Genomic DNA, 20929 nt, shown 5'->3' with positions numbered 1-20929 from the left:
CCTCTGGAGCTGGAATTAAATGACGGTGAGAAAGCCCCGCCAGCAGAGTATGTGAAACATTAGCATTTTACCCTGATGGGAGGCTTCTGTGATTTGTCTTTGTGTCACCTATTTTAGATTTATTTCTTCAACCAGTGGTGATGGATTTTCCATTTGCCGGCATTTGTATTTATTCTTTTTAATCTCTGGGTCCGTCACACATCATTTGCTCTACGCCATTTTCATCATTGTTCAAGCAATATAAAGGGAAGTCAGTCTTTAGCGCGTGTGTCCTCCATTCCTACCCTCTCTCTCTCTCGCTCTCTCTCTCTCTCTCTCTCTCTCTCTCTCTGTGGACAAATTGTCATTTCAACACTCCTGCCCAGAAGGGGGTCTAGGGGGGTGGGCGTGTGTGTGGGGGGGGGGACTTGGATATTATAACAGCACTGGATGAAAGGCGGCAGAAAGAGGGGAAGGCAGGGGAAAATAAAGTTGCTCTTATCGGAACTTGCCAGCAGCGATGCGCACACAAAGCTCCCCGGGAATCCAATTTACTCTTCCCTGTTAGCTTAAGTGATATCAGTGCAATTAGCCGTCACAGGTTGGGGTGCGAGTGAAGTGATTTCCTCAAATCACATCGGTGGAAAAACACGGGAGCGCCTACCTCTGGAAAAACACTCAGCAACTCCCAAGATGGACCGAGCTTTGTGCGAGTTGCTAATAAATGTCAGCCGCCTCCTTTGCTCCTTTGTTTGGGACTCCTCATTCGCACAGTGGTTTTAAATGGATTTTCTCCCTCTCTCTATCTCTCTCTCCATGAGGGTGACTTTGAGCTGGTGTCGCTTTATCTCAACCGTGCGTAACTCAATTGCCAGTTGTTTTGGTGTGCTCCAGTGGTTGTGCACTCTGTTTATAAATTATTCTATGTGTTCATGAGTGAGCAACAGTGAGTAGCTAATGTCCTTGGGCTATTTGGAGAGCAATTAGACAGTGAATAAGTTAACAACATATGTGCGAAGAAGAAGAAGAAGAAGAATGACCTTGACAAATACCGTAGTGCAGGTGTACTGTATGTGCAGACAGACAGACAATCAGTCGGGGGGTGGCAGTGTCTCAGGACTGCTTTGGATGTTTCCTGGTTCGATCCCCGGTCCCCCCTGGGTTAGTTAAGTAAGTAAAAGTATCAATGTTTCAATGTAAAAGTCAGGTATTCAAATTTTTACTTGTGTAAAAGTACAAAGGTATTGAAATCTGAATATGCTTTGAGTACCAAAAGTAAAAGTGCCTGGCCCATTTTGGCCATTTCACGTATGATCCCGATGGCCTTTGCTGCGTGTCACTCCCCATCTCTGGAGATGGGCGGCTGTGGCTCAGGAGGTAGAGCAGGTCGTCCAATGATCCATGGGTCTGCAGTTCGAATGCCGGCTCCTCCTGTCCACATATCGAAGTGTCCTTGGGCAAGACACTGAACCCCACACTGCCTCCAATGAGTCGGTCGTTGTGAGCTCACCAGCATTGATGTGTGGGGACACTGGCGTCGACTGTTCGACGTTTCACCTCCCAATGTATGAATGAATGGACCATTGTAAAGCGCTTTGAGCACTTGGAAAAGCACTATAAAAATCCAATACATTATTATTATCTCCCTCTCCCCTTTTCCTGTCTACCTATACTATCAATAACAGCATAAAAAGCCCAACAATACATCTTGGAATAAAAGAAGACAAAAAAAGTCGTCTCAACAAGGCACAACTGTCAATCAAAGTGACTACTGGCCAATCACAGTGCATCTTTTCCGGGACTTGGCACAACACTGCCATAGATTGTAATAATGCATAATAGTAAAGTGTCATGGCGATCCACAAAGTTTATATTGAGACATTTTTCGCCCAAGTGTACATCATTTGCCAAACGGTGGTGCTAGATGAAAGGCCATGGGCTCAGCAAAATCAGAAGGGTCCATCCATCTTTGCAGAGCTTGAAGTCGCATAGCAAATCCCATGGCAATCCAGGCAGTAGACAATCCTTTGAGCCCGGCTGCTAGTGGGGATAAAAAGACACGCATGCATGCACACCATTTCTCTTCCATCATAAATAGTGACATCCGTCTCTCTCCGTCTCTCTCCCATCTTTCTCATCTGCAGGGGAGATCTGCGCCTTCAACATCCACGGGCTGGAGGCTCCTTTCGAGGCGGTGGTCCTGAACGGCACGTCTGGCGAGGGCCAACTGAGGGCCCGAGGCCTGGTGGACTGTGAGCTGCAGAAGGAGTACACCTTCATCATACAGGCACACGACTGTGGCTCCGGACCCGGGGGCACAGAGCGCAAAAAGTCCCACAAGTGAGTGACCAGGGGGTGAGACAGGGTGGGCTCTGGTTTGATATAGCCTCGGAAACCCAGACGTTTTTATTTCCAGGGAGGAAAAAAAAGTCTGGGTCCGAGTCCACTTCAATTTGGCATAGAGTAGCGCAAACGTTGATCACTCTCTGCTGATTTCTGATTGTCTGCACCTTTGTTAAATTGACGCACACCCGCACACACACACACACACACACACACACACACACACACACACACACACACACACACACACACACACACACACACACACACTCCTCTCTCTGTCGCTCTAATTAATTAGTGTCATGTCCAGCAGCTGCGCACAGTTTCACCCGGCGGATCCTGCCGGGAGCTGCCTATGCCATAGAAAGCATAGGTGAGTTCCAGGCTAGGTCTGATATGATGTACATACTTTATGTGTTCATTACTTGAGACTTATCATGGGTGATCCTAGCTGTAAGCAGGGGTGATACTAGAGTCTGTGCACAGATCACAGGCCAACACTTTTTGGGGGGCTCTTAATATTTTGGACTAGCCTTTATAGATGTTATTATAGCACCTTCAGACCAGAAATGTATAGCCTACAAGTCTTAACCTGATTTATCTATTGAAGACTCATTGTAAATGTGTGTGAAGTCCAGCCTTCAATTTGTATATTTATTGATTGATTGAATACTTTATTAGGCAGAAATGTAAGCAGCACAGATAAGAGTACAGTCAAACACTTAGTCTAAAAGGATATCACCGAAAACATCCTTGCTGTCTTGTTTCCATTCAGGTCCTGGGTATTCAATTCATAATCATGACATGAAAAATGATAAATAACAACGAAGTTCAAGGGTTTTAAAGAGGTCTCTTGACTAAAGGAGGAGCGATCATGTCATCTCTACTGAAACGTGGATTTTCAGGCCTGTTTAAAGGACGCCAGTGATTTGCATTATTTTTAGACAAGGGGTCAGGGCATTCCACACTGGGTGGCAGTGCCTCTTGAAACATGCTTCACTTACGTACCACTATATTTATGATTTTTTTCTTAATCTTGTTTCTTTCTCTTTCTTTTTTCACACCCATAAGGATAATTCCGCTGCTCCGTCATGGCATGGATGTGCGTTGTCTTCGTGTCTTAGTATCTAGAATCAATCATGATTGACCAGACCGTGTAACTGTCAACTCCACTCCTACCTTTTGATGCAACAAATTATTTAAAAGAATAAACAAACCTTTAAGCTATTAAAAGCTCAACCAAAATATTTTTTTGCCCAAGCAAGCAAGACTTTAAAATAAATACGGCATGGTGTCCAGAGTTGCTTGTTTAATGTCATCTGGGAGGTTATTCCAGGGCTGTGGTACAATGTAACAAAATGCTGCTTCAACATTTTTCTTTTGTTCCTACTCTATGATGATGCTGGGCGGTGCCTGGTGTCTGAGACAGTTATATCATTAAATTACTACCTAACGCACACTACATCTCAGACACAGTTTAGCTGTGTAGGCAGACCGGTGCAGAAGACTGACTATATTTGGCTTCAGTTTAAATGGAATGTTCTTTACCCAGCAAATCACAGAGCAGGCTGACCTTTCATACTCACTCGCTGGCTCCGATTTTGATGCAGAGAGGAGAATCTCTGCCTGAGGCTGTGCTCAAATTACACATGACAAGTCACCAACAAAGATGGAGAGCCGTCTGGAAAATTAACAGCTAAAAGAGACCAGGGCAGAGGATCAGGTGTGACATGGAAGACATTTTAGAATTCAGGTTCTATTCCTTTGTTCTGCTCACCGCTGCCAGCCCGGGTCACCCTACAAAGTGAAATACTGAGTGCTGGACCTGTATGAACACTCAGGATTGTATTGAGTACTATACTTCCACTCCAGCCTTTTTCTGGACACTCATTCCGGGTTTCTACCGAATTTAAATGTTTTGCCGTAGCTTCGCTGCTGCCTTAATTCTAGCAGTCTGTCTAGCATTTCTCAGTGTTTTTGAATATCTTCTTTAAGGTGCCTAGTTAAACATGGAGGCCCTTACTTGCCTGTGAAAAAACAATTGAGACAGAAATCCATTTCCACAGCTTTTTTCATTACAAAGTCTGCCTTGCTCACCAAGTCCAGTTTATTTCTTTATTTGTCTATCTAAAAGGATCCCTTTTAGCTCCCGCCTGAAATTGTATATTGTATATTTTTCATACAAGCCTTTCCTTATGCTATGAACATTATAATAGAATTTTGAGAATGCCAATCTTTTCAAAAATAAGTTCTGTTTCGGTTGCTCATTAGGATTCCATAGGCATCAACCATTATATAGATGGTGTCTACGTTGGGGTACGTATATAGACAGAGTCTACGTTGGGGTACGTATATATACGGACTTGGGATATGACGCCACCTAGCGTCGACGTACGTATATATACAGACTTGGGGAAAAAATAGTTAATCTCACAAACTGTAACAATGTCACTGTACTGTTTGTTTGTGAGCATGACTATTATTCGAGTTGAATTACAAGGCACCCCTGAGATTAATCCTTGGCAACACCAGAGAGTCTCTAGGACACGTACCCTTAAACAAATATTGAACCTCATCTGAAGACTAAACCCCCTGAACACTATACCTTCATGGGTACAAACTGTTGCTTAGGCAGTAACAGTAATTAGGCATGAGGGGCATATCACTTCCTGGCTGAGGTGAGGTGTCACAGTTTTAATCTTCCCCAAGCTCTCTCACCTAGCCCAGCCTGACTTATTTAATTCAAGCCCAGGGTTAAGTACTAGGAGGCTGTCATAGTGGAGGTAATGCATGCATGTCAGGATTATGTGTACCCCCAGGGCTCTGTGTGTGTGTGTGTGTGTGTGTGTGTGTGTGTGTGTGTGTGTGTGTGTGTGTGTGTGTGTGTGTGTGTGTGTGTGTGTGTGTGTGTCTGTGTGTGTGTGTGTGTGTGTGTGTGTGTGTGTGTGTGTGTGCGCTCTCTCGCGCGCGTGTGTGTCTCAGAATTAGAGACTTAACAGAAAGACACACAGCGACAGGTAGTGACTTATGTGTAAAGACACACACACACACACACAAACGTGCGCGGCCGTGCGCATGCACATTGCACATGTGCTGCCCGCCTGCGACAGAGCACGTTATTAAAGTTGCCATTGGAAATTCGCACAGGGCTGCATGTCTCCACCTCTGCAGTTTGGAGAGTCTAATTATCACACCAATATACACTGAAACACACACACACACACACACACACACACACACACACACGCACACACACATACACAAATGCTGAGTCAAATTCACACCAGTTGTACATTTACATAGAAATAAGAGACATTGTTGGAGATACAGATATTTTTGCAACTCAAACAGATACTGGGCTCAATTATATACAGTACGTCCTATGATATGACTAAACACATGCGGTCCGCTCTGCGCCCTTTCGTATTATGGAAGCCGTGCTGAACACACACACATATGGCATACCATGTTCCTGAATATTTTAGCATTGGGGGAGTGTCCATATGTTCGCTTTGCGCAATTTGCTATTAAGCCCCTTGACCTAAAAACACTCCGTGCATCTCAATTACAGCTGGGTCTGACCACCTCTTAAATGCAAATGCAAATGTAAAATTGATTTTGCACAAGAGCGAAGATTGCTCTGGAGTGTTGCCATGTCTGTTTATTATAAGCGACTTTGGGCTTCTTTTTCTGTAAAGTTGCTTGTAAATATTGGTAGTTGTGGTTGCTTTTCTTGTTTTTAAAGTGCTTATTTGGGCTTTTCTCCTAATGTTGTTTAAACCAGTGATCCTCACACAGCGACATTCCCATGTCAAGGACCCCCTTGACATCTATAGTCAAATAACATTCTGCAGAGCACATTCTATACATTCATTAAAACTATGAACTCTGACTGCAGGGGGATATATATTTATAAGGATCATTATAACAATGTGCAAGAAAGTATTCTTCACATTACATGTGAAAAAGTTTGGTCCCAATTTAATGGGCTTCCGAAAATGGCAAACGGACGATAAATCCAACCTCCCTGCTCAAAGCTACGGCACGCTAGATATGGAGGTTGTTTTTGTTTCGCCTCCAACACTGGTTAATTGATATAATAACATCAGATTACGGTGTTAAAGAAAAGCGCTATAGTCTGGAATTCTATAAACTGAAAAGAAAAAGAAAAGAGTTGTCCTGTTTTGAGTTGAAACGGTCTTTCCTTGAATTAGTTGGAATGTAACATTTGACATGACAATGGCAAGTCGCCAACCCCCCGTGGCGGGTGGGAGAGGTGTGAAGATCATTAGAAGAGATGCAGCGAGAGAGTGGAATTGCTCGAAAAACACGGTCATCTTGACCTTTCAGCCGTCAGAGTAGTAGGTGAGATGAGTTCAGTCATGCTAGTGTTAACACAACAGGAACTTCATTCATATACATACATACTGTACATACAGACACCTATAATGAAACCTGATGTTATGTTCAGTAAACGCTCCGAAACATGCCGGTGCACACACAAAGGCACTTAGTGGCATTTAGTCTCTAGGCTCTCGATTGCATCGATGATCACTATAGGCTAGCTCCTGTTCCTCATCCTCCTCTTTACAAGAGCATTGATCTGAGATGTAACAGTCCCCGACTCTCATTTTATTCATCAATGATGTCTGATCTATACTATCTGATCCATGTCACACCAGAGCATGTTCTGCCCCCTGGGTGCCCCTGAGATGTGTTGGGCCGGGGGTGGGGATTGTGATGGTAAAGATTGAAATGGGATTACACTGGCATTATGACAGCCTAGTTCTCCCATTACACTGGTCCCCATGTAGCTGTGTGCTAGAGCCCCGGGCTGTTGTCTGACTGGATGGGATTTACCTGCATGCTGACAAGGTTACTATCCTGTCACGTGTGCTCTCGTTTGATACATAGTTTGGCTGGTTTAGTATATTTGTGTCCCAGTTGGCCTTATCGCACAGCAGAATTAATTGATTCCTCGCAACACTTTTTTCTCAAAGATTAATTGAGCAGTATGTGCCCCTTTTGTGTGTGTGTGTGTGTGTGTGTGTGCGCGCGCACACACACACACACACACACACACACACACACACACACACACACACACACACACACACACACATGACTTGCTCTTTTGGCAGGGGGGTTGTTGTAATCGCTGGTTGTTATCCAGACAGAAAGCCCTGTGACTCTAGTCTCTATTGTCTTTTGTTCACTGCTGTTGTGATGCTGCCTGTGATGCTGCCTGCAGCATCACAATCCCCCCCTGCTGTGTGGCTCTGTGTGGTTCAGTGTTGGCTCGGTCCATTCTCCTGGCTCCCTCCTCTGTGTGGTTCAGTGTTGGCTCGGTCCATTCTCCTGGCTCCCTCCTCTTGGGGCTAAGGCTTGTTCCCGGGGCAGGATGATGGCTGTGGGCATAAACACCTGTAGGTTGGCACCATGCCTGCTACACGGACACACTTGCACATGCAGGCACACTCGCACACACATGTTAACACACACACACACACACGCACGCGGGCGTGCGTGCGCACACGCACACGCACACGTGAACACACACACACACACACACACAGTACACACACACACACACACACACACACACACTCTCACTGCCCCTAGAGAGTTTGGCGTCTGTTTCAAACAGATGTGTGCCCTCGGCACAGAAAGATGTACCCGCACACGCACGCACGCACCCACGCACGCACGCACACACACACACGCACGCACGCACGCACGCACACACGCACAGACACACACACACACACACACACACACACACACACACACACACACACACACACACACACACGCACACACAGTACACCAAAAGACCACACAGATACCTGTACCTCATTGAAACTTATTAATCAGATTCAATCATTTCATTCAATCCCATGTTCATGAGCAAAACAATGATCCCAAACAGCCCCCATTGGAGCAGAGCATATGCTACCGGTGGGGAGAGTGTCGAGGCGGGGGGGTAATGCTTATGACTGAGAGTCATTAATATGACAAAACGAGGCTCGCTGAGGGATTTATGACCTGCTTCGCTGCTGCCACCGTCTGCCACTGACTGTCACTACAGGCTTCTGAATGCTATTTTAAAATGCCACTACAGCATAATAACCTATTAAGATGATAAGGTCCCACTATCATAGAACCCATGCATGTATGACCAGATGAACTCACAGCGGTGCCTAACACAACAGGGACTTGTGCCGACGTCAAACAACGCCAATTTACATACTTTGATGCATGTCCATGATATTATTTTGGCAGAACCATAACTGCCTAACAAAGCTGATTTATGCTGGTGTCATGCATATCCATTCCTAAAGTATATGGGAGTATTGGCTGATTTGGCTAACATTGGACAAGACCATTCCCTATATGGGCATGCAAAGACGAAGTGACATTGTTTGTTATACTGTATGTGTTTGGTTTGAATAGATTGTGTGCAGCCTAATCCATTTAGTTTGCCTCCCCATGCTCTCTATGTACTGACCACTCTCCCTCTTCAGCCAGCCCTGTGTTTACACAAACATTCACGCCTCACTTTAATAGGATAACTGCACTGCCAGCACCACTCCCACGGCCATAATCCTTACTGCTCTCCAGTATTCAGTTTAAGACGGACATCCCCGTTGTTTATTTTAGTCGTTTTCTAAGCTGGGATACTTGATTGCTTAGGGAACTGTTCATGCTCATTCATCATCCGGTGTCAGTCGATGAATCGAAGTGGGTGATTATGCAATCAGTTGCCTGCGAGCCATCGGGGGAGTATTGACAAAGATGTTTTAGCATGATGAATGGTGTGGTTTTGTTTCATTAACTGTAGTTTAACATGAATTACTGCTGACAGATTGCTTATGGGATTATTAATCAGTGCAATGCGGCAGTGTTGTGGGAATCCACGCCCTGACATGGAAGGCGGTGACAGATTAATCGGTTGATGAAGCTGAGGGTTTACTATATGCCATAGCAAAAGAATCAAAGCGATCCATCGGTTCAGGTCAAAGAGCACACGTGACTCTCAGTTGCCACGCTAATTCATCACGGGTATTTGACTCTGTCTTTGCCTGTATCAGCTGATTAGCTGCTGTAGTTATACAGGAATGCTTTACCTCTACGGCAGTGGCTTTTAGCAAAGGGATGTTGGTGAATGACATACCTGGACTGGGGACTTATCCGTTATTCATGTTTCCTCATCTGTATGTATCTGTGTATACATTCAGTGTAGGTGACACAAGTTTTAGAGGGTCGTTTGCCCCTCCTATATACAGCTTTGTCATATATGCTGTCATATATCATATATGTCTGAACAAATTGGCTTTTTGTGGAAACACAAACATTAAATGCCATTGACAATGAAAGGAGAGTTTACGTCATATGTGGACGAGTAAATTGGTTATTTTGTCCTAACACAAACATTAAATGCCATTGACAATGACTGGCGAAAATAGCCGATCTATACAAGCATTTAACAACACAAATCTTGTCCCTGGCATAAATTATTTTCAGATGGGGGTCTGCAGACAAATAATAATAATAACAGGCTAATGAACTCTTTAGTCCCAGGGAAAGTGCAAATTTAAACTGTATATATTTATTTAGTCACAGGGAAAGTGCAATGTTAAACTGTTAGTTGTCTTTTATTCTTATGCCACTCTTATTTGTCATTGTCACAGTATGCAAATTTCAAGTATGTGAAAATAAACAAACTAATTATAATTCTCATCTCTATTTATTCTTATTCTAAGAGTTCTAGATGACCTTATTCTTCTCTTTGGGAATTTTGTCCAGCTGCCTACAGATACAATTATACTGCTTTACAGTACATTTAGCAATTAAAAGCACTACAAGTAACTTAATGGAATAAATGATAGCCTACTTGGTTTTACTAAGTGTCATTACTCAAGTCATTCTGTGCAGTTGACAGCTAACCTAGTGGGGGGAGTGGTTAGTGCTGGAGTGTTTATGCAAGTATCTAGGGGTGGAGACAAGTATCTATATTGTCACACCCATTCCTGGGCTCAGAGATGCTCAATTCTTTGAAATCTTTGAAGGGGGAATTCTCTAATTTGGGATTTCTGGTTCAACATGTTTCAAATGGTCATATCTTCTTAATTTTCCCCCAATTTCAATGAGCAATACATCATATGAAAGGTTACAGTGTGCAGTTTCATAATATGTAAAGAACTGAAAAAATGACCATGGCCCCCTTGTATATCAAACCACTGTCCCCGGTCACATAATGTCTGAGCAAATCGACTTTTCTAAACACAGTGTAACTGTTTTAATTCAGCTCGGGGCTTGTTTAGTTACAACGTTTCAAGTTGCAATTTAATATTTTACAAATGTGTTTTGTTTAAAGTAATGCTGTATGTTTTGCAATTGTGTGTGGTCACTTTAAGAGCAGAGTGTATCAGTAGTCATGTGACCAGCAGAATGTCATGTGATCACCTGTAACCAGGAAGTAAATTCAGTTTAGTACATGGCTGAGCACAGAGAAGCTGTGTGTTTTGTCTATGATAATCCAGCAACATCTACCTGCATATACCCCTTTTGATAGCATCATGGGTATGTAACTAATGCTTAGATGTTCAGTTTCACACTTCTTTGATGTTAGTAAACCTGTGGTTTTGGAAACAACTGTCTTCAGAGTCTTAATGTCAAGGAGGAGTTTATCTGACGGTCAAGATATCTAGCCACTTATATTGAGGACACTACAGGGCTATATATATTACATGTATATATCCCATAAATTCAGTTGTCATCTTACATGATCATGATGAAAAGATTAATTTTTTTAAACATTGTATCATGGTTAAAAGATAATAACATAAGTTGAAAAATTAATTCATGAAGAAGTATATTCATTTTTTATTGGATGATGTACGACGACATGGGTGTGATTAAAATAAATAAAAAACACTATGCAGATGATATCTCTTCTCTGACCTCCTGTATGCCTACATTTCACAGGGCAGTGGTGCACATCCAGGTCAATGATGTGAATGAGTTTGCTCCAGTGTTCCGGGAGCCTCGGTATCACGCTGCAGTGACAGAGGGGAAGATCTACGACAGCATCCTGCAGGTGGAGGCCACCGACCAAGACTGCTCTCCACAGTACAGTCAGATCTGCAACTACCAGATCACCACCACCAACACACCCTTCGCCATAGATCGCAATGGTGAGTACTACAGTAGCGATAGGACTGTGTGTGGGCCTGTCAGGGGCAGCCTTAGAAACCTGGAGGCCCGTTTCAAGACCAAATATGAGGAGCCCATATATACCTATGACATACCGTAATTATTCTGTTGATACAGGCGTATTGATACAAATAGTTTTGACTGTTCAATATAGAGCACAGCCGTCACTCTCGACAATTACGCAGCAACAACACCACCTCTCCTCATCCTGTCGTCCCTTCACAATAAAGTGTCTCCCCTTTACCTCCAAATGCCGCACATTTTACCCAGGTTATTAACAGGAAATACATGTAGGTGTAACTTAACATGGGGCTAAGGGTCGGCAGTGGGTTGACTGACGCCTGACGGTCAGTCGTATCACGGAGGCCTGGAGGCCCATTTCAATTGAAACTGGTGAAACATAGCAAAGGCCTCCTATGGGGCCTGTGTTGTTGTAATTGTGTGTGAAAAGGAAGGGTTGTCCGCACACTGTGTGTGTCTGCTCCCAGGATTTTTATTTATTTAGGTACAACGTTTCCTGTAGAATTTCTGGAGATGTGCGTGCTTCCTTTTGGATCCTTTCTCTTGTAATTATGTGTGACATTAAGTCCTGTAAGGGTGCAGTGTAGCATGATTGGATAGGCACGCATGTACGCACACACACACACACACACACACACACGCAGAGACAAATTCATTCCCCAGACAGATGTCTTTCCCTGAGGTAAGAAATGCTCTTTTTTGACTGAAGGACAAAGTCAACAAAGTCAAGCTTTCCCTCAAGATCCATCAGTCTCCACAAATCACATCACATGTGTCCATACACTGCTGCCCATGCACCCACATGCACGCACACACACACACACACACACACACACACACACACACACACACACACACACACACACACATACACACGCATACTCACACTCGCACACACGCACATACGCACACTGTCTTCTACCGATGTCACTCAATCTTAAGACCTAATTTGACCTCATTTCACTGTTCCTCGTTAACATTCACACCCCAACGTCTTTATCATTCACATTTTTGCTGTAAATATTTCATATGCCTTCATGTTTGTAATATTTCTTCCTCCTGATATGTAAGCTGTGATTGATGTATAAAAGCAGAGGTATAGTCCTGGCACTATTAAATCAAACCATGTTACCTAAATACCTTTAAGTAATATCCTCCAAGACTGTTGTAGCAGGCAATGGAGCGGGGTGACACAGCTTAACACTAGAGTGTCTGTGACCCATTTTGAGATTTTGAAGTTGATTATCTTTGCCCGTGAAGCTCTCAGAAGGTTACCCTTCCATGACAAAGCATATGGAGACAGTAGCCAATGACATCACAGGAAAAAAAGGTATTTTTGACCTGAATTCAGTTTGTGTGGTACACAGTATGTGGCCTTACTTCAGTCATGCGAGTGTCAAAAGGGTATCTGTTATCAGGCAAATGATAGGAATGATCTACACAGAGTTCATGTCCAATAACTGGTGTTGGAGGCTTCCTGCCTAACCTGTTTGTAACAGCAGTGTTATACAGTACCGCGGATATTATATCATGTATTGTATTTATATGAACATTGGCCCCGGTTTCCAAATTGTCTATGTTCACAGGCTTCATGTGCGGCCTAGAGGGCAACTGAGCATGTGCAACACCATACCTTTTACACCATGGTGACAGCTTATACATGTATCTCATAAGGTCCTCAGTCTTCTTCCCTAACCATGCGTTCCCCAGTTTAATATGACAGACAAATAAGTGGCTCGCACGCAGAATACAAAATTCTCTTACTCTTCGTTTTTGTGTTATATTGGCACAGAGGCATGGGTCATTATTTTTCTGTTCTTTTTTTCCCCTATTTTCTTGTACTCCTAATGCTAGTGTAGTGATAAAAAGGCTGACGAGGTGAGTTTGGGGCCAAACTGTGGAGTAAATGATACACGGGATGCGGTCAGAGTGCTCTCTCTCTCCTGCTGCAGGGGTCTTGCACCGCCATTGACTGCTGAGTGAAGGCCTGAGAGGCCTCTTAACTCAAGAGCACCTCGGTGAGAGAGGTGGGCACTGGGTATAGTAGGTCTGGAGAGGAGAGAGAGAGACAGAGAGAGATGGAAGCTATAATGCAGTCACTGCGTGCGTGCGTGCGTGCGTGTGCGAGCCAGCAAGAGAGAGAGAGAGAGAGAGAGAGAGAGAGATGGAAGCTATAATGCAGTCATTTTCTAGCTGGCCAACCTTTCCAACAGTCACAGCATGTTGTTTCTGCTGACAAGGATAAGTTGAGGCGGTAATTGACGGAGGGGGAATAGGTACCTCTATGAAGCAGAAAGTTGTGTGTGCATTCCACTGCACATGAGGCAGCAAATGAGAAAATAAGATGAGGCCAAAAAACTGTATCGTGTACCCTATCATACATCTGGTGCAAAATGGTGCCCAGTGCAGGGCCAAGTGTCATTCCTAGTTTACAATCATTGCTATAGAGATGCACTGGAACAATGCATGGCGAGACAGTAAATTGTCAATCCAAATATTTAACGATTTAACCCATTTTGACCTGAGATCATCAGATTCTAAAAATGTCTTCTACATCCTGACAGTTTTCTGAAAAAGCTGTGTTTCTATGTCAGTCGTTCTTCGATTTTTCAAAAATAGCAGACCTACAAGCCTATGAGCTTGTAGATCTGCTATTTTTCAATAGCTAAAGCATAACATAATGCTAACACCAAAAGGGGTTCCCGCCCAAAATGGGTTTTAAATCGGTGAAATGAAAAATCGCAATACTATTTTTAATCAGCAGACTTTTGAATTTGATTGCTCACCTCCAACATGGCAAATAATATAGGATATGCTACAGTATAGCCTATTTGTAATATTACCCTCAATAAAGGAGGCAGGGTCATATAGCCTGGCAAAAAGACGACTCACCCAGCAAGAGCAAGGAGAAGAGGGGAAAATGTGTTTCTGCAGGTAATGCAAGTACAGAACCAAGTCCACGACATGGGAACAAAACAAAGACTGGGGCGAAAGCATAATCTCCTACCCCTGGCGGTTCTGGCCTGGCGGAGATAATGAATAATGCTCAGGAGGCTCTAATTGCAACTCTATCGCTCCGTTTTTTATTTGTAATGTCATGGTGGGTTGTCAACACTGCACATCGGGAGCAATTAGGGGTTCAGAGTCTTGCTCATTGCTATTACATTGATTTGTCAAGATATCACGACACATATATGTCCAAGATGTCTCTTGGACATAATTAGGACACGTGGCGTTACTGAACCTGGGAAGGGGTGATTCTAAACTGCCGGCAGCAATACAGGATGATCAACAACATCCCCTCCATGTTCAAATGATCCCTATAGTCAGGAAACCTCTGGTCCATATCGGGCATCACACATACATGACAATGGACATTCTTACACGTCATTTTTACACTCAGGACGTGCACTCTGTTAGCAGGCAGCGGTGTGTCATTCCAAAGCTCTTTATAGTCTGCTCACCAACTTCCCCTTCTATAGCTATGTGGCTTAAGGATATTATGGGATTTTTAAAATTGGAAAAAATAAAGTTTACAATTAGAGGTTCAACAGAAAGGTTCTTTTCTAGCTGGCAACCATTTATTACCTACTTTGAGAATCTGAGAGTACTTCCGACAGACTAATTGAATCAATACTATGTGTGTTTTTTGCTTTCTCATAATGATAGAACTGTGTATAGAGGGTGATGTATGACAACGTTCCGAACACAATCTTTATAGTCTGCTCACACTCTTTGGCAGCGTGCAGCCTCGTCGTCTCCATGACTTGTCAGCCATCTGTAGTAGTCATACAGCCATCAAATATTAAGGGAGGCATTAGGAGTACAAGAGCTCCTCTCATTCTCTGCACCCGGCGTGAGGGATATGATGCCAGGCCTCGTAAATGGGCTGGGGTGGTTTTAGTCTGGCTCACTGCTGTATAGTATAGATTGAGAAACTACATTCTTATCCCCACTAAGGTACAATATGCAAGACAATGGAATGCAAGCTGATATAATTTATAATGACTCGAGTCATTTCTTGTTTAGTTATTTTCTCCTTAGCTCTCCAACTGATGTTGCAAGCAGCATTAAGTATGTGCAGTGACTGTTCTTACCCAGCAATATCTTCACTGTATAAACATTTGTCATCAACTCATTGACTGCCACTATTAATTAATTAATCCTCGCCAGTGCAAAGTAATTTCAGTGCATACTCTTATTTTGAATCCCAAATGGTCCGACGAACTACAGATTTGTCATACCTCTGAAACGAATTGATCTATCTCACTCACACTCACATTCTCACTCACACTCACACTCACACTCACATTCTCACTCACACTCACACTCACACTCACATTCTCACTCACACTCACACTCACATTCTCACTCACTCTGACTGAGAATGTAACTGTGTTGCATTATTGTAAACTTGCTTGCTGTGGCGGTTATTCATATTTATTTATTTGATTTTCGAACGACACAGTGCACTGAATAAACAAACGAGAAGAGGGAACACCAGTGCGCTCAGTGCGAATTTCCGAACGCACCCTATGTCTAGCCAACATATTATGCACCCTGTACCAGGAAACATTTGAGCTCTCATCTGTCCTCTCTGTACCAGGTAACATCCGTAACACAGAGAAGCTGACCTTTGACCAGCAGCAGCAGTATGAGATCCAGGTGACGGCGTGGGACTGTGGCCAGAAGAGAGCCTTGCAAAGCGTTCCCGTCTGCATCGACGTCAAGCCCGTCTGCAAGCCTGGCTGGCAAGGTACACACACGCACTGCACTGTTACGTTACCACTGTTTGTTCAATTCTGTACAAATGATGTTCAGCCTCTGAATGCGTTTCATCCATCTCACTGTAGTGAGCATGTTGTGGTGCCTCATGCGCGTCTGGGTTTTTACCATGGTAGCTCGCTACCTCTCTACCTCTCTCTCTCTCTCTGCCTCTTGCTCTCTCCTATTGCCTTCGTCCACGTCCCAGCAGTCTCATCCCACTCCCTGCCTCGGTCTCTGAGGAATTGGCCTGTCAAGTTGTGATCAACAGCACTTTATCTGAGAACACGATGACACAGCCAACGCAGCTCTTTGCACATGAGAAAGTGATCTACAGTAGCTGCTAACAAGCCTCGGCAAAAAATTGTGCGTGTGTGTGTACGTGTGCGTGTGCATGTGCGTGCATGTGCGTGCCTGTGTGTCTGTGTCTGTGTGTGTGTGTGTGTGTGTGTGTGTGTGTGTGTGTGTGTGTGTGTGTGTGTGTGTGTGTGTGTGTGTGTGTGTGTGTGTGTGTGTGCGTGTGCGTGTGCGCGTGCGTGCGTCATGAGTGGAACAAAACGTACAGTAACCCGTGCTCAAAATAACCATGGATCTAATTTGTACTTGCAAGAGTGAACAGGATGGAACGTGCTGAGAGATGGCAGTCACTCAAGGTGTTAATGAAGAATACGTGATGTGGATCCTGTGTTATGTTAAGATGTGTGGCTCTAATGTGTAATCTCTTTACATTCCAGCCCTTTGCCATCCCACAGGGCAAGCTGTGTTTGGCAATGTGGTATAAATGATAAAGAAAGAGCTGGGTTAAATGAGGACCATGTCAGCCTCACACTGACAAGTGGAACAGCTCTCCCAGACAGGCTGGGGACCAGGCATTACACGTGGATGAAATGTCAGCTACAGTTAGAGTACCAAATTGAAAAGAATGTGTGCAGTACCTGGCGAGCTATATGACAGGCCAGTATAGTATACGATTATGAAGAGGGGTAAGATACAAGATGAGTAGCTTTCATATCGGGGGAAATACTAAGCATGCTAAAGTTAGCCAGGGGACTGACCACACGGTGTGGTCAGTAAAAACATTCCTCACTGTGTGCAGTCGTGACCTGTCCCTCAAAATAACTACAACACCCGGTCGACATATCCAGTCACATGCTTACATGTTCTGGCATTTAGATGAATGATAGACAAGTATTTGAGGATTCTGAATCTTGGATTGAAGTCATTTTTGACATAAAATCTTCTTTGCGCTGCTGTAAAACGCACATGTACGGGATAGTCTGGTGTTTGTCATACTAGATATAAAAGGTATATGCAATCGATATGAATGATTACATATTATCAGACTCTAGTCTTTTTGTCATATCAGCTTGTCCTATAGTCATATCAACGTATTTCACAAAGTGACATTCATAATAACTGATTTGTGTACAGTGGTGCTCAGCAATTTGTTATAATGCAGATAGTTTTCATAATGGAATGAAAGTGACAAAAGCCATGACAAAGGTTGCCAGAAAGCAGCTTGCATGTGTCTTACAAAACTCAATTAAAAAAGGTCCATATGGTACCACAGCAGCCAGCAGGAAACTCTGGCTGCGTGGGTGTACGCACGCACGCGTCCGCACAGGGACACACAGACCGATGCCAGCCAAGACGTGTGTGGGTGCATCCAGTCACGTCCGCACAGGGACACACAGACCGATGCCAGCCAAGACGTGTGTGGGTGCATCCAGTCAAATTTACACTGCCTATCAACTCCCCATTAATCCTCTCTGTTTGAAGACCAGCTTGCACTTTTCCTGTGTCTTCTTATCAACACATTATTATAAGACTCACACTTCCGCTATATCTCCCTCCACCAATCTCGCATAGCCATACTATTATTCGACAATCTCTGAATGCCACATGCTAAAGTCGCCGGTAAGTCGCCGGTAAAGCTGTGTGCTTACTTATTCTACAGCCGCCGGTAAAGTTGTGGTTACTTATTTTGCAAGTCCTTAACGTTCACAATTTGAGCCATCACTACAAGTCAAAACATGCAGAGAAATATAAGAAGCAAGACGAAAGCAAATTCCAGATTTGGCATGCTATGCAAGCCCCCCCCCCCATAGGTAGGCTTTACAAGAGCGGGACCATAGCAAGTCATTGAATCAGTTTACCGTGAGTCATGCAAACAAATTGTATTTCAGTTTGCTTCAGAGCCATCCACACATGAATTTCAGTTTAATATTGAGTTAAACTTTTGAGACAGGCAAGACTCTGTAGTCTGAACTGAGAGAGAGAGGACAGCTCAAGACAGAGATGTCTGCAGATCGGTTGTTGACGGCCTCTGCCCCGGAAGGGGTAGTATGCGATAAGTAAGTAAGACTCTGAACTAGAAGGTGGTGGCTAGGGTGGTGGAGGCAAGCATTGCCAGCAGCAGCAGTGTGTGTGGCAGTAATTGAATAGCAGAGATGCAGTGCAGGAGGGAGCCATATTTACATTGACTGCCTTGTTGGTTTGATGGAAATCCTTTAGACTAGAGGCATACTTAATCACGCAGTGGATATTTTCAAGCTCCATTGAAGCTTCTGTGACAAGTGGGTTAACAGGCTTGAAAAAAACGGAAATCTGTGGATTTTCCACATAGAAAAATGTTTATGCTTCTGTCTTATACATGTCTGTGTCATGTGTCTATTCAACTGACAGTTTTCTCTGTAGCTCAAGAACTGCTGGAGGGAGATGCAAAAAAATAATAATGTAAAGTATGTAAAGCTGGTGCTTTAAGGATCAGTGGGACTGGAATACTAAAGAAAAGGCGGCGATCGGAGCACTCAAAAGGTAAACAAATGAGGAGAGGGTGGATAAAAGTAATTGTACTTTATTTAGAAAAGTTAAAATAAGCCAACATGTTTCGACTCAAAAAGAGTCTTACTTGCCCTGATGAAGACTCTTTTTGAGTGACTTACCGTATTTTTATCCACTCTCTCCTCATTTTTTTTACCTTTTGAGTGCTCGGATCGCCGCCTTTTCTTTAGCTCAAGAACTCAGCTGACAGCAAATACATGGACATTATATTTGAAAACATTATGGACATTATGCAGTTTTGCACCATGAACACAGAGAATACACACATTTATCGATAGACCAAGTGTAGCATTATGGAATGGAAAAGTAATGAAACCCATTTTTACTGCTAAATACAATGCAAGTGCTTAGTAATAATACAATTGCTTATTTGCATTGCAAAACCATTCAATAGCAATCATTTGCATTGCAAAACGATACGATACAAAGTGAAACGATACGATATACTTATATTCTTGAAATAAAAATGTTTGCAGTTACTATATTGTTACACCCCTAATATCCATGTACAAACAGAAGCGCACTATACACAGTTGAAAGCAGTGTGCGTGTGCGCGCACGTGCGTGTATACAATGGGGCTGATGTCAGATAAGAGCAGAAGGAGAATTAAAGAGCTATAAAGAAGAATAAATGGGACTCATTCCTATTTCCTCTCCTCCCTCATTCCTTCTGTAATCTCAGACTGTCTAGTGTGAATGCTGCATTACTGCCTGAAAAAAAGGCTTTCTTTCTTTCTTTCTGCGTGCGTGCGTGCGCGTGTGTCTGGCTGGCTGGCCTGGCCCTTGGTCCATCCCGGTCCCAGGATGGATGGGGAGGTGAAGGAGGCTGTGCCACTGGGGTTCACCCCTCTCTGTCAGACTGGAGGAGTGACTGGAGGGCAGAAGGGGAGGCCAGGGGGTTAGGGTTTGGGAAGGGAAGGGAAGAGGACGGAGAGATTAGAAACGTACGCACACATGCTGCTAATGCTACAAACAGTTGATTGTGCACCTACAGGACATACAGTATACACCATACTGTACAAGTCATCACATGCACACACGCAGGCACACACACACACACACACACACACACACACACACACACACACACACACACACACACACACACACACACACACACACACACATGAGAGATTGCATTCCCTGCTTGAGCCCAAGATTGGAGCCCTCTCTTCCTGTCAAGATTGGAGCTTTCCTCTGCAGGACCACTCTCGTCTGTCAAGCCTAGGTGACACTCATCAACAACGATTACAGAGACACGCCTGGGGGGGGGGGGGGGAGAGAGAGAGAGAGAGAGAGAGGAAATGGAGAGAGAGAAAGTAAATTAGAAGTGCTGTTACAAAGAAGGTGAGGAATTACATTTTGTTTCCGACTGCAGCCCTTATACCATTTAACTGCTAAGTGTCTTTGTGTCCTCGGAAGAGGAAGAAGGAAAATAAAGTGGAGGAAAGATTCCTCATCTGAGCAGAAAGAGCACCATCATTCATTACTAAGATATGAGAGAGAGAGAAGGCGGGGGAGGGGTGTAGGATGTGGTGGGTGCGGTGAGTGTAGGTAGAGAGGAAATAAATGGAGATTGTCTCTCATACTGATGGTGAAGCATGGATGAAGGATGCTCTGTGTGATGATGAAACCTCTCACACTGATGGTGAAGCATGGATGAAGGATGCTCTGTGTGATGATGAAACCTCTCTCATACTGATGGTGAAGCATGGATGAAGGATGCTCTGGTTAATGATGAAACCTCTCTCATACTGTTGGT

The 20929-nt window shown here is 43.8% G+C and overlaps 1 protein-coding gene across 1 annotated transcript in view; it reads left to right on the top strand.

The window, feature by feature from the left end:
• Positions 1-20929, top strand: part of LOC308320808 (calsyntenin-2-like) — a gene marked incomplete at its 5' end in the record, with an annotated part of 221199 nt that overhangs the window by 141916 nt on the left and 58354 nt on the right. Inside the window, 3 exons of the mRNA XM_080771488.1 lie at positions 2124-2319; positions 11311-11519; positions 16166-16315. Coding sequence (XP_080627614.1) covers positions 2124-2319; positions 11311-11519; positions 16166-16315 — 555 coding nt within the window. The remainder of the gene's footprint in view (positions 1-2123; positions 2320-11310; positions 11520-16165; positions 16316-20929) is intronic.

The sequence above is a fragment of the Protomyctophum bolini genome (genome assembly GCF_963924005.1).
Source record: "Protomyctophum bolini genome assembly, chromosome: 9".
Lineage (NCBI taxonomy): Eukaryota > Metazoa > Chordata > Actinopteri > Myctophiformes > Myctophidae > Protomyctophum > Protomyctophum bolini.
Note: the sequence above shows the minus strand (reverse complement) of the source record. Positions and strands in the feature narration are given on the sequence as shown.